The 13,979-nt window shown below is 40.3% G+C and overlaps 1 protein-coding gene across 1 annotated transcript in view; it reads right to left on the bottom strand.

Annotated features, from left to right (window-relative positions):
- Positions 1-9,414, bottom strand: part of GLP2R (glucagon like peptide 2 receptor) — a gene marked incomplete at both ends in the record, with an annotated part of 30,498 nt that extends 21,084 nt beyond the window's left edge. The window contains 3 exons of the mRNA XM_079544437.1: positions 973-1,077; positions 4,810-4,903; positions 9,310-9,414. Of these exons, the coding sequence (XP_079400563.1) occupies positions 973-1,077; positions 4,810-4,903; positions 9,310-9,414 (304 nt within the window). The remainder of the gene's footprint in view (positions 1-972; positions 1,078-4,809; positions 4,904-9,309) is intronic.
- Positions 9,415-13,979: the final 4,565 nt, after the last annotated feature.

Genomic DNA, 13,979 nt, shown 5'->3' on the forward strand with positions numbered 1-13,979 from the left:
TGATATGATGCAATGTCTTACAGGTTGTTTTTGTAGAAATTCAGACAGAAAAAGAAAAAAAAGGAAAAAAAAAAAAAAAAGGAGTCTCAGTTACAGGGAGGGAAGTAAGATGCTGCCATGTTTATTTCGAACAGCTGAATTTGTTACAAGTGGTTGGAAGAAGCAGGTATTTGAGAGAATAGATAAAGGTTGGTTTCTCTGCTTTGGAGCTCAACAGCCCCAGAAAAGACAGATGATGACATTTTTGATTAAATCTTTTGTGGGGTGGACTGGAGAAAGCTAAGATAAGCAGCCCATGGTAAATTCCCAACCAAAAAACACAAGCACAATTGGTTCTTCTAAGAGGTATTACAAATATGACTACAAAAACTGTATGTAGCTAAGAAAAACTAAGCAGGATTCAGAATCACTAGACTGTGCTGGTAAGAATGCTTTTGGATTTCTTTTGTAGAAAAGGAAGGCTTTCAGATGGCTTTGCTCCTGCAAATGTTACTATTTTTCCCTTCCAGGAGGGCCTTCCTGCTCCACTCTGTCCAGCACAGCACAGCTTGGAAAACCCTTTTGTTCAGTGCACCACTTGCTGTTGGTGCAGCACCTTGCACTGGAGGGCAGACTGCTCAGACCCATTAGACTGTCTCTTCCATTCCAGTGCTTAATCTCTTGGATCAGTCGGCATCCCAGAAGCTGAACCCCAAATCTGTTACTGCCAATCAAGGCCTGACTGTACAGTTATACATTCTTCTTGCTTTTGCTGGAAATTTTGCTTTGACAGCGCAGAGATGAAGCACAAAACTCCATCAGTGGTAAATAAGGGTAAAAAAATGTAAATAACTAAATATTGCTTGTAATTCTGTGTGTCAAGTTAGAAAAGAGATGAAAAGAAGACACGAGTCACAAAATAGACCAGAAATATTTGTCATGTGTCTGGATTGCCAGCGTAAACTCTAAGAAAAATTACAACTTTTACATTACCATTTTCCAACCATGGCAAATACAAAGGACAAGGAACGGATACTTTTCCTGGGGTTGAGTATGGCCAGCAAACAAACTGATCAAAAGTCCCATTACAATGTATCCCTGGGGAGAGAAGCGAATAGATGTTTTACAAAAAATGTTTCAAACAATGGATGATCATGAAAAACATCGTGTACCATTTTAAGTAACCTGCAAGCATGTGGATTCATTCAGTGTGGAGTAAATATCAATCCTATCATATGGAAACAACATACGATCACTTGTGCACTGGCATGAGAAGAGTATTTAGAAAATGTAACAGACTTCATGCATTCATTGCACCATGTTTGTTGAACAGGGCAGAAATAGCTACTGTTCTTTTTGCCTTGAGTACACATAAGCAACATGTTTCACGCGCTTTACCATGAGCTAGTAGTGTTGTAGAAAATCATCCCAAGACCTCTGTTTTCTAAATGTAACAGCTTCCAGCCGTGCTCTCAGTTGCTGTACATCAAAGACTGCTGACAAATAGAAAATATTCCACTTTTCATGACCCCTGTGACACCAGTTCTCAGCTTAGATAATCATCATCTTCTCTGGTAGTGACTTCTATTGCTCTCTCAGTAATAATGGATTGGGAGCTGGCAGCCTATCAGATCAACTCCATCAGTTTTAATCTTCACAGATACCACATCACTCACAGGACATAAGGAGCAGACAAAACACTTCAAACTGCACTTCAACACTGCTGGTTGTACTAGTTTCTGGGTTTTCTAGTTTTCAGTCTTTCTGTCATTTTTTAGGAGAAGTTAAAGTTCTCATCTCTGAGCTTCACATCTTTCTGTCCATCGGAGGCAGAAGAATATATCCTGCTTTGTTTTCCATAATGATCAGCAATTCTTTGATGATCTTGGTGGGAAGAAGAAACAAGGATACTTGTGTACTTTCTCACTGGAATCTTTTCAGGGTGCTTTTGCTAAAACACATGGACAGTTGTTAATGATTTTGCTATACCTTTGAGCTCCATCTGCCTTATGACCCACACAGTTGTTAACATTTATAGACGCATTCTTATTATTCCTTTCCCTCATATCTCATCAGAGGTACAGAATTCAGGAAGTTATGACAAGTATGAATTATGTAGGCTGACAGGAGAAAAATAGTTTTTACATTATTCCTTGAAAACTGGACTTCTGAGTATGTATAGTTCTTTTACAAACCACTGTCTTCTGACATCTTGCTATGTGTCACTGCTTTTTGGCTTCCTGGGTCATTTGGATTGTTTGCAATTGCCACTTCCCACCACAACACACTCTGCTTTTGCATTTTGCTAAGAGCTGTATCTGACAAACAGCCACAATCAGGTTGAGAGCTTGTGGGTAAAAATCAAGGATCGGTCCAGTAAAGGGCATCTAGTGGTTGGGGTCTGCTACAGGCCACCTGATAAGGAGGAGCCTGCTGACAAGGCCTTCTTGCTTCAGCTGCAGGAGGTGTGACACTCGTGGGCTCTTGTCCTATTGGGGGATTTCAATCATCCCAGATATCTGCTGAGAGAGCGGCATAGTGGGTGGCAGACAATCCAAGAGATTCCTGGAGTCTGTTAAGGATAACCTCCTGGTCCGGGTAATAGATGGGCCAACCCAAGGTGAAGCCTTACTGGACCTGGTGCTCACTAATGCAAAGGAGAGCATTAGAGAGGTTAAGACTGGAGGCAGCCTGGGCTGTAGTGACCATGCCTCTATGGAGTTTCTGATCTTGAAGAATGCGGGCCTGGCAAAAAGCAGAGTTAGTCTCCTGTGATTCAGGAGAGCAAAATTCCGGCTGCTCAAGGAACTGCTGAGTGGGATCCCCTGGGAAACTGTCCTTAAGGGATGGGCACAGAGCAGAGATGGCAGCTCTTTAAGGGCACCCTTCTGAGAGCACAATGGCTCTCCATCCTCCAGCAGAAGTTGAGCAGGGAAGGCGGGTGACTGTCATGGCTGTGCAAGGACCTGCAGCTTAACCTGAGAGAAAAGAGGGAAATGTACAGAAGGTGGAAGCAAGGCTGTGTATCCTTGGAGGAATACAGGGCTGTTCTCCATGTGTGTAGAGATAGGATTAGGAAAGCCAAGGCGCAGATGGAGCTGAACTTGGCAAGAGATGTGAAAGATAACAAGAAGGGGTTCTACAGGTACACAGGCAGGAGGAGACAGGCCAAGGAGAGTGTTCCTTCTCCCTCTGGTGAAAGGTAACAGGGAGCTGACTTCCTCAGACGTAGAAAAAGCTGAGGTACTCAATGAGTGCTTTGCCTCAGTCTTCATGGGTGATCAGGCTTCCCATGTCTGCCAGGACCGTGAGTCTCTAGGTGAGAGTGTGGGGAGTGGTTTCTGTCCCACTGTAATGGTGGAGCAAGTCCTCCTCATGAAACTGAACACATTCAAGTTTATGGGGCCAGATGATATCCATCCTAGGGTTCTGAAAGAGGTAGAAGCCTGATGTGGTTGCCGAGCTGCTCTCCGTCATATTTGAAAAATCATGGCTGTCTGGTAAAGTCCCTGGTGACTGGAAAAAGGAAATATTACTCCAATTTCTAAAAGAGGTAGAAAGGAAGACCTGGGAACTACAGGCCGGTGAGCCTCACCTCTGTGCCTGGGAAGATCATGGAGCAGATCCTCCTGGAAGCTGTGTTAAGGCACATGAGACAAATGATTCGAGACAGCCAGCATGGCTGTACCAAGGACAGATCGTGCCTGACCGATGTGGCGGCCTTCTATGATGCAGTGACGGCGTTGGTGGATGGGGGAAGGGCAGTGGATGTCATTACCTGGACTTCTGCAAGGCCTTGGACATGGTCCCTCGCCACATCCTGCTCTCTAACTTGGAGAGTTGCGGATTTGAAGGATGGGCTGTTGGATGGGTAAGGAATTGGCCAGCTGGTTGCAGCCAAAGGGCTGTGATCAATGGCTCTGTGTCAGGGTGCAAGCCAGGCACAAGCAGTGTCCCTCAGGGGTCGGTGTTGGGACAGTTGCTCTTCAGCATCTTCGCCAATGACAGACGATGGCATCCAGTGCACCTCAGCAAGTTTGTGATGACACCAAGCTGAGCGGTGCAGTCGATACACTGGAGGGAAGGGAAGCCATCCAGAGGGACCTGGACAGGCTGGAGAAGTGGGCCCATGGGAACCCAATGGGGTTCAGTAAGGCCAGGTGCAGGGTGCTGCCATTGGGTGGGGGCAATGCCAGGTACTGATACAGACTGGGGGAAGATGTGCTTGAGAGCAGCCCTGCGCAGAAGGACTTGGGGTCCTGGTGGGCGAGAAGCTGGCCATGAGGCAGCAGTGAGCGCCTGCAGCCCGGAAGGCCAGCTGTGTTCTGGGCTGCATTAAAAATACACAAGCAGTTCTGTGAAAAGAGATAAACCCCAGTTGCTTTGCCTCCTTTGTTTTGTGTTTTTGTCCACCATGGCTCAGTTTCTAAAGGAGGAATGGGAGTCATCTTCTTTTCCTTTAATGACACATTATCTTATGCTTAGAGAAATTTCCAGAAATAATTGCTTGTCTTCCTTCAGGCTGAAAAAGGGAGTGAACACAGGTCTCCTTCATCCAAAGGACCTCTCAGCTAGTAGTCTGTAGTCTGTGATGTATCACAGCAGTAGCTCAGGACCAGCTGTTCTATGGCTTGTTTCAATATAAAGTAGCTGAGGACAAAGGCAGCCATTTACTTCATGACTGCGTATTTGTAGGTCTAGTTACAAAACTGGTGTTTACATTTAAAACTTAAGAGTCACACACTTCTGTGAATCAAATAACATTATATGAATATTTGCATTTTTAGCTATGCTGCTTAACATATCTTTATTTGCTGTTTGTACACTTACCAGTACCTACAGTTGTTTCCTGTAGCATTTTTAGGCATTCCTGTTTGTATTTGTTCCATCCAGTAGTTGTTTTTTCCAGCAGAGATCCTTTGGCCTGTGAGTAAAAAAAGTCTTACATGGAGAAAACCAGCTAGTCTAGTGGTCTTTTAGAGGACAAGTTTCCATCAACTAACAAATTTAAGAGGTGAGGAGAGGAGCGAGGAAGCAAGGAGCAGAATGGAGGCAAGTTAGGTAAGCAGGGAGAAAAAGACCTCTCTTCCCTGGGAGGAAGCTTCTATAGTCATTTCATTCCAAGGTCAGCTAATTGTTCTCATGTATTTACATTTCTCCTTCTGCTGGATTAACTTAGGAATTTGATTGATAACAACTTTGTGGGCTGTTTATTTTTATAGTATTTTTGAAGATAATCAAGCTTACTTGATTGAATACTTCAGTAATAATTTGAATAGAAGTGAAATGAATAAACAGTAATATTTAGCTATTGTTGTCTCTTCCCCACTTCATTCTGCACTCCATTTCAGAAACTGAAAGGCCACTTCTTCCTCTAATACAGCAAACATGCCATAAATGCATTTCTATTCCTCAGCTTTCTGGAGAACTTACAATCATTCATTCTACTTTTTCTTGCCTGTCTCCACTAACACTGTGCTGTTTTTGCCTGGGCAGTGGACAGTTTTACAAAATGAAATGGAGTATGAATGCTTATTTTTATCCATAAAAGAGTTTTCTCCATTTAAAACATCTCATACAAATGAATATTTCTTTTTTTCATATTAGATATTTTCAAACCTGGAAGCTTGGATCTTCCTGTTGCAGTTATCATTAGGGAGAGATCAAAAAGGCCTTTAAATTCTGAAAAACTAGATTTCTGAAGAATACAATCTAGAATAACTGCTTTGATCTTATCTGCTCAAAGAGAATACAACTAAAAGCACTACAAAAAACAATCTCTCTTTTATTAATGCAGTGCAGTACAGGCTTGACTTCAGATTTATGCAGTTTGATGACAGCAGATTCTTTGGAGTGCCTGAAAAATCAATTCTTCTCTCAGCTGCTCCCTGCAGAGTTGCATTTATAAGATATGCACAGCACTGCAACTGCAGAAACACATATATCGGAAAAGATCTTCAAGATCAAGCTTTTCAAATGGCTATTCACCCTTTCTGTGAAGAAACTGGTTGGCAATCCTGCACATAGCTGATCATAGCTGAGAACACATAGCTGAAACTAGATGATCATTATGGTCCTTTTCAACCCAGGCCATTCTGTGATTCAATGATTCTATGACATTGGCTTTCTTGGCCATCTGGGCACACTGCTGGCTCACATTCAGCTGGCTGTTGATCAATAACCCTGGAACCTGAGATGCACCAGAAAACTGATACGGAGAAAAGAGACCTAGCTGTTATCTTCAAAGGGTGAAATTTGAGTGTAGATATATAGTTGCTAGTAAAGAGAAGAAGAAAAAAAAAAGCTAAGATAAAATCTGCTATAAATTAAAAGCTACATTAAAAAAAAGTAGTAATTCCCAGTGACGAACATATGTTAATAATGATTTCACATGAAGTGACTGCTGCGCCGAGGATGAGGTGGGCATCTGTGGCAAAAATCTTGTTAATGTAAGAATTACTGTTATCCTGAGAGGACTTGTAATTTTAACTTTTTCTCTTTAAATGTCTGTCTTTCTGATTCATCTTATTCATACAATGCTCTCCTACTGCAGAGGCCTTCAGAGAGCTACTTGATAAATGCTGTTTGGGAAAGGAATGGGTAAAACAGAAGAGCTAAATGCAAAATTGCTTTGCACCCTATCAGATTTGGGCTGTTTAAGTAATGCCCAACTAGTACAATAGCAGTAGAGAAAGAATATTGCTTGCAGCTCTGTATCAGCATGATACTTTGATCATTATTTATCCAGTGTAAGAAACATTAGTCAAAGCAGTCTCTGTATAATATGCCATTTGGTCTTCTGAACACCGGGGCTTTCAGAAGCCAGAGGCAGGCAAGTAGTCCAAGAACAATGTCAGTGTGTGTCACCAAAACAGAACAATTCATTACTGGATGAAAATGTTACATACTCTAATGACAAAATTGGGAAGACAATCCAAACAAAAGTTAAAAAAAAAATAAATAATTCTTGCACCAAATAATTTTCAGCTCCCCAGGGAAAATCCATTTTCTTTCACCTGGATTAGACCCTTTTCAGAAAGCACCTTTCACATGTGTACAGTGGTACTTGTCTGAGCCAGATAATGTGCTAAGAGCTGAAATAAACCAGGGTGCCCTATGGTGTGAACTTCACCTGTAAGCTATTTTTTGAACACAAGTTTACCAAAAAGCAAAGAAAAGTAGTATTTATGCATGTTCAAAACAGAACAACAGTGAATGTTATCTAGTTGTTTTTGAAACCACCCATTCTTGCATGGTTTGGCTGTGCAAGATGTTGTTTGCTCACTGCTCTGCTTTGAGACTCTCAACTAATTTCCAGACACCCTACTTTAAATTCCAGGCAGCAGAAAGTCTATAATTTTTCATCATCTGATGGGCTTGCAAGATAAGGAGAGAATATTTACAGCAGCCATGAGAAAAGAATGCATGTTTCCAAAATACAAATCTTCTTGACATTTCCCTCATCTGGGCCTCAAAATGCTGAGAGCCAGGGGAGATTCTTCAGATACTCCTTGGTCAGTGAACCTCATTTAAAGAAGCAAAAGATATGATGACGCACTTGTAGAAAGGACTGCTTGATTTAAGGATAGCACTTCTGTTTCTAATAAACAAATGCATTAAACAGCTAAAGAAACACAGAGAAAGCCTCATGTTGACTACTTGGCTGCTTGTTTGGTTCATTTTCTGGAGAAATTGCTGAGAATCATCCATGAAGAATTTTAGTTAACAAGAATGAGGAGCACTCCAGGTACAAATGACAATTTCACTTCTTTCTGGAATTGTCAGTCTCTGCAGAGTAGAGCCTGTGAACACTTCAGTTCATTTCACTTCAGTTCATTGACACTGAAATGTTACCAAACCTTCCTGGAGAGGTCTTTCCATTCCAAACATTCGTTTGGTTCGCTCAGGTGCACAAAGCTGCACAAAGATGACCCCACTGTTTAAAAATACGTTGGATGCAGTAGATGGCACTGCTAAAAGTTCCCCTCTAAGAAGTAGGTTATTATAATAGACCTCCAAGTTTGCTAACAGAATAATTGTGATCTACCTATTATTTTCATAAATGACTACTGTGTAATAAGGTTTGCATCTCTTTAATTTCTTTAAACTGTAATGACACAGAAGTCACAGGGAGATTTTCAGTTAACACTGACTGGCGCTTTGTTTGAGGCATCCTTTGGATTCAAAGACTCTCAGAAAACAGAGATCTGCATCAGTGCATCAGTTCTCTATCCATTTACATGAGAGAAGCTCTAGATTCAGAATATGTGTCTCTTGGTAATTTTTTTTTTTTTTTAAGAAAAACAGAAAAAAAAGAGCAAAATTTCAATATTTACAGCACATTCACACATAATTGTAGCACAAGCGGTTAGAAGTAACAATTTCAGTGTAAAGCAAACCTGTTCAGCTGTGCTCATTGCCTTGTATACTTCTTTCACAGATTATTTCCCTAAATTTGCATATGATTTTTATTTGGATGAATTGGAATTAACTTCAACACATTAATATATGTATCAGTTTAATTTACTGAAATAAAGGTATATATTCAAAAATAAATAAATAAAATGGGAAGAAAAAAAAAAAAAGAAGAAAATTTCCCTGAGGAGATTAACACTGAGGTATTCTGTCCTTAAATTCTGAGAACTCTCACAAATTTCAAGACAGTACAGATGAGGAAGAAAGCTTTTAATTTTTCATAGATTTAGAATAAGAAAGAAATGACTATTTTGCTAGAGCACTCCAAAAATTAGAAGTAACAATACTAAATAGTTTTGCTAGCCTGATGTTAGAAGTTGAGTTGCAGAACAAAACCAGTAACATCAGCTTTCACAAATATGAGAAGCAATGCCTTCCCTTTATATATTTCTAATAGGCTAAATGATAGCACATTTATGTAAAATGTAAATTAAATAAAAAATAAAAATAATGTAAATTAAGCAACATTGGGATTAGAATATGACTGGAAACAACAGTAGAAAATAAAGAATTTTCACAACAGTATTGATATATTGGCAGAAAACTCAAAAAATAAAACTAGTTTAATAATCAATGTCATTATGAAAATACACTGCACAAATAAATACGAACATGGTTTATTCACTGTATGAACCAGCATTTATAGAGTAAAATAGTAATATATCACCTACTCTGAGTGAGTTATAACACGTAATTCTATTGTTTCTCAGACAATGTTTCTTCTTATAACTAATTTTAACAAACATTAGTTGCCATGTCAAATGTTTTTGAAACAAACATGCAGGGAAGGTTAAAATGCTGTGTGATATATATTCACTTTTATATTGATAATTATTAATTATGGAATTGGCTTACCTGTTTCACTATAAATAATATCATGACTGAGCTGGCAGGTACGGGAGATATTCCGGACCAGATCCGCATGCTGGAGCAGAGACCAAAAAGTGTAATCATGCCCATTTTAATAAATTTGTTCCCAGTATGCTGCTGTATCACTGTACAATAGACCAGTTGTATCACTTGTTCCTGTAACAGATTTAAAGCGTCTTCTTTTATTCTTCTGTTTCAAGAATCTTCTTAGATATAAACCAGGAAGTCTACTAAAATGTCTAGACTTGATGGTCTCCAGCTATGTCTTGCTTTTTTATTTTTTTTTCTGATTAAAGTCACAGAGAATTTACTCTAAACTTCACATGAAGTCTGTTTACTGTAGCTTGTTCTTTAGCCAATAAGAAATCACAAAACTATTAAAACATTAAGAAGCTGATCCTATTCCCTTGAAACTTCATGGGAATTTTGCCAGTGACTTTGTGAGAATGTAATACAGTTCCTAAATATATACATATGTTTATGCACACCTCATGAAACTATAAAAGGGTGACCTAGAATGTAGAAAATCCGTAAAAGCTTGCTGAATCAAGTAGGTTGGCAGGAAGAAGCTCAGTCTCAGTAACAGGCATTTTGATCCACCCTAATCAATACTTTGTCAAACACGCACAGTCAGTGCAGGATCAAGGCCAGTCAAAATGTATAAAAACTGACGTAGTCAGCAGTTAAAGTTTTACAATAATTCTTTTCATATTCAGTGTATATGATACACAAATGTAGGAAATGAGAAATATTTACAATACAAAGATTTTAGGGCCTAGCTTCTGCTTTAGACAGCATGGAGACTCAGGTGGATGTGTCCTTCTGCACTTCCAAGAGAAATTAGACGTGCAGCTATTTGTATAGAAGTTCTCCCTGAATTCATGGGTATCCCCTCCAGCTCAGCCAGATAAGGGACAGAGATGCACCACTGAGATTGTAGAACCAGTGGCAACTTGGTTTTCATTGCCATGCATAGGCTTAAAGCAAACTGCAGTGCACTGTTTCAATCTGTTCAGTAGCATGTCTGACTCTCTCCCTGCCCAAAATTTGGCCTAGATGAATGAAAAAATAGAAGGGCATGATGTATAACTGTATCTCATCTTTACTTGAGGCTTGGATGTGGTACAGAAATTTTCTGGGAACAAAATACAAAAGTGCTCTGGAGACAAGCATTTCAGGGTTGAAATGGACCCACCCCACCCTCAAGAGGTCTGTCAGAAAGGACATGAACTGCCTTCATTGTCTTGTCTGGGGCCAGGGATTGTTCTCCTGAGCACACATCCTCCCCAAGCCACACCTACAGGCAATTCTGAGGACGAAGGAGAGGCATCTATAAACCCCTGTCACAATTGCTCAGCTGCGTATTATTACAAGGGATAAATACAAATTTTCTCATTGCTGTGTAAGATCAGCTCTGCGGTAGGCTACAGACAGCAAACCCAAGCAGTGCTCTGGCGTTGGAGCTCTTTTGAGACCACCATAAGAAATGTCTCAGTGCTAAAGATATCCTGGGCTTGCCTGGGCTGCACGGAGTGATGAGGAATTGTCTTGGGCAGTATCTGTGTAGGTCTCTGTGAAAGTAATTCTTCCTACTTATTTTCATGGAAACTGAAACAATGAGCACGGTAACTCTAAAAAAGCAAACTCTCAGCTACAAAACACTGTTTTTCAACAGTCACTACCGTTGGCTGTGCATTTTCACCAACAGTGAACAAGAGCCTGCACATGTCACTGTCAGCCCTGCTGAAAAGCACCACCCACTGTGCTCACATCCACTGTTTGGTCTCCATAAAAGTTAAGAAAGCACTGATGAATGTTAACGAGTGCAATTTTTTTTCCATGTGGAGGAATCCAGTTGCACAGCTTTGCTTTAAACACACTTTAATGTCAGAGTCCAATTTGTTGGAGTTCTCCTCTGCTGCCATCTGTCACAGGACAACAAGTAATGAAATACTGGTGGGAAGGTTCAACTTCTACTGGCATCTCACCAACATCTGCCTCTGATGTCATCGATCAATATCATAAAACAGGAGGCGTTACTTTCAGAGCCCTTGTAAAGTAAATAATATAGTTAATGTATATAAGTAGCAAAACTTATTTAAACTTTTAATATTTTTACTAAAACATTAAAGAGAGCAACAACACTGTAAAGCTAGTGGAGTATTTGACCCCATCACTGTGAAACTAATTCATGTCTGATTCAATGGCAGTGGTTGCAATTCTATGTGAGACCTCAAGGTGTTTGCCAGAGGTTTTTGATGAAATTTTACTCTTCCTGTACTTCATCATTGACAATAATTGTTCACAAATGTGTGCACTTTCAAGAAGTGATGACATGAATAAGACATGATTGTGATGTGAGGGTTATCTTTCTCTGGTAAGACAGATCTTATAACAGTCTGCTAAAGAGACATAATCAATTTTTGAGTTGAACCTCTGATTGCAGTTCTATGCGCTTCATTTGAAAATTTGTCAATAATGTATTTATGTCAACTGAAAAAGGAATCACAAATATAAACTGATGATTTTTTTGTCAATCTTGAAACCTACTCTCAAATCCCCTTACTAAAACTGAAAACAAGGCTGCATATTTTTTTGCCGACTGCAGGACTGTGTTTAGTCAATGTATCAGAATGCATAAAGTTGTTTGCCGTAACTTGAGTTAGCACTGCACTGCATCCTCCCTGTGTCCTGGTTCCAGCTGACATAATAACACCAGTGTGTGGCTGTTCCATGCAATAGGTGTGTGCCCAGGGCCACTCTGTGGGGCCAAGCTGCTGCCATAATGTGCAGGACTGCGGCATCTGCAGGACAGGCTGTGCTGGGCTGTGTGAGGCTGCAGGCCACAAGTCGGACATGCCCAGCCTAGACCTTAGATGAGGAGATCTGCAGGATCTTCTGCAATGCAACCTTGTGTCTCACAGGAGCTGATTTATAGCTGGCCCCAGCAGCTGAGGCTCTGTTTTCAGTTTTCAGCTTCCAGAAGTTGTTTGCAACTGCTCATCTTCTAAAGTCATCTGAAACTTATGTTGATTCTCTGTGGTCTCTCTTCAGTCTCTTTTTAGAATTAACACTCCCAAGGGCTCGGTCAGTGAAGGAGACCAATGTTAAGGTATCTTTATATCTGATTGCTGCTGCTACACCAAGGACCAGCTGTGTCTGCTTCTGTTTTCCTCACACCATCATTCATGGTCTTGCTGCTTTTGTACTTCTTGATGCCTGTATCAGTATCAATTTCTTTGAGGTGCTCTATCAAAAGTATTATCCAAAATGTGTTAAACAAGTGTCTTCCTTTCTAGAAGTGCTTATAATATGATTTCTAGGTGATCTTCCTGTGCAAGCAAGGGATATATAGTAAACAGCATTTTCCATCTTGATTATACACTTCCCTTTTCCAGATCAGATAATGATATTTCAGAAGAGTTTCAGTACAAGGAGTAGTGCTGCAGAGATAAGAACCCCTGTGTTTGTACACAGAACACAATAATATTTGTGCTGTTCAAGTTGTCCAATACAATGATTGTCAAATAATCTGTAAACCAGTCTCATAAAAAAGAACAATTGTATGGAACCACTGTGTTTTAAGATAGGTCCTGCCTTTGCTTCAACTTTACAGCTGACCAAAAGACAAACTCTATTTGGAAATGCAGATAATTATTGAATGATAACTGCTAATATACAGGAGAGGAAGCTACCTGACAAGCAACCTTTTTCATATCTTTCAGCTTAGCCATTCAACAGTGAATATTAAAAAGTCTGCAAGGCCAAGGAGTGGAAAACCTTAGGCCTTAGATTGTACTGTAAATGTGCTCAAGGAGCTTTGCTGAATGTGCATCAATCCTATAGCACTACTTAAAGTGGAAATCCTCTGACAGTAGGATTAAACAAATGGTGTATGAGGATGCGCTTCCACCTCTGCCTGCAAACTGAGTGAGGACTAGGCACTTGTGCAGTGTTCTTCAGGGACTGCTCCTCATTCCTTTCAGCACAAATGGTGGGAAATGCTGTAGTGCTGTGAAATTCTCTCATCTCCTTAAGTATTTCTGTAAGATTGACAGCTGTATTCAATTTAATTCAATGCTCCTTGTTACAGGAGCATTTGGAACTGCAAGATTAATTTTATTTATTTATTAGGCGATAAATGTAGAGACTTCATCAGTTTGACTCCTCATGCTGATTGAGATAGCGAGTGTATTTTGTTTCTTTAAATATTTTGTTTTTCTGATTACATACCAGTATGCTTTACAGGCTGCCCAGTGAGGCTGTGGATTCTTCTCTTCATCCATCCGCCTGGATGCTGAGCTGTGCAGCCTGCTGTAGGGAGCCTGCTTTGCAGGGGCGTTGGACTCAATAACTTTAGAGGTCCCTTCCAAACCCTACTTCTAATTCTGTGACTCTGATTCTGAGATGCTTCTTATACTTCTGTATTCTTTGTGCCTTTAGTCCTGTGACTGTTGGGCCAAATTATAATTCATTATCTCTTCTCCTCGTATTTCTTTCACAAGATGCTAGTACAAACCATCACTGCCCTAAATCTTTAATCTCTCCTACCACATGATTTCTGATTACGCCTCTGTCTCTGCTTTCTGCCTTAACTGCTAAGCTGGTGCAGTTCACTGAGAGGAGTGAAGATCAGGATAGTAAATACAGGCAGG

This window comes from Tetrao urogallus (genome assembly GCF_951394365.1).
Source record: "Tetrao urogallus genome assembly, chromosome: 18".
Lineage (NCBI taxonomy): Eukaryota > Metazoa > Chordata > Aves > Galliformes > Phasianidae > Tetrao > Tetrao urogallus.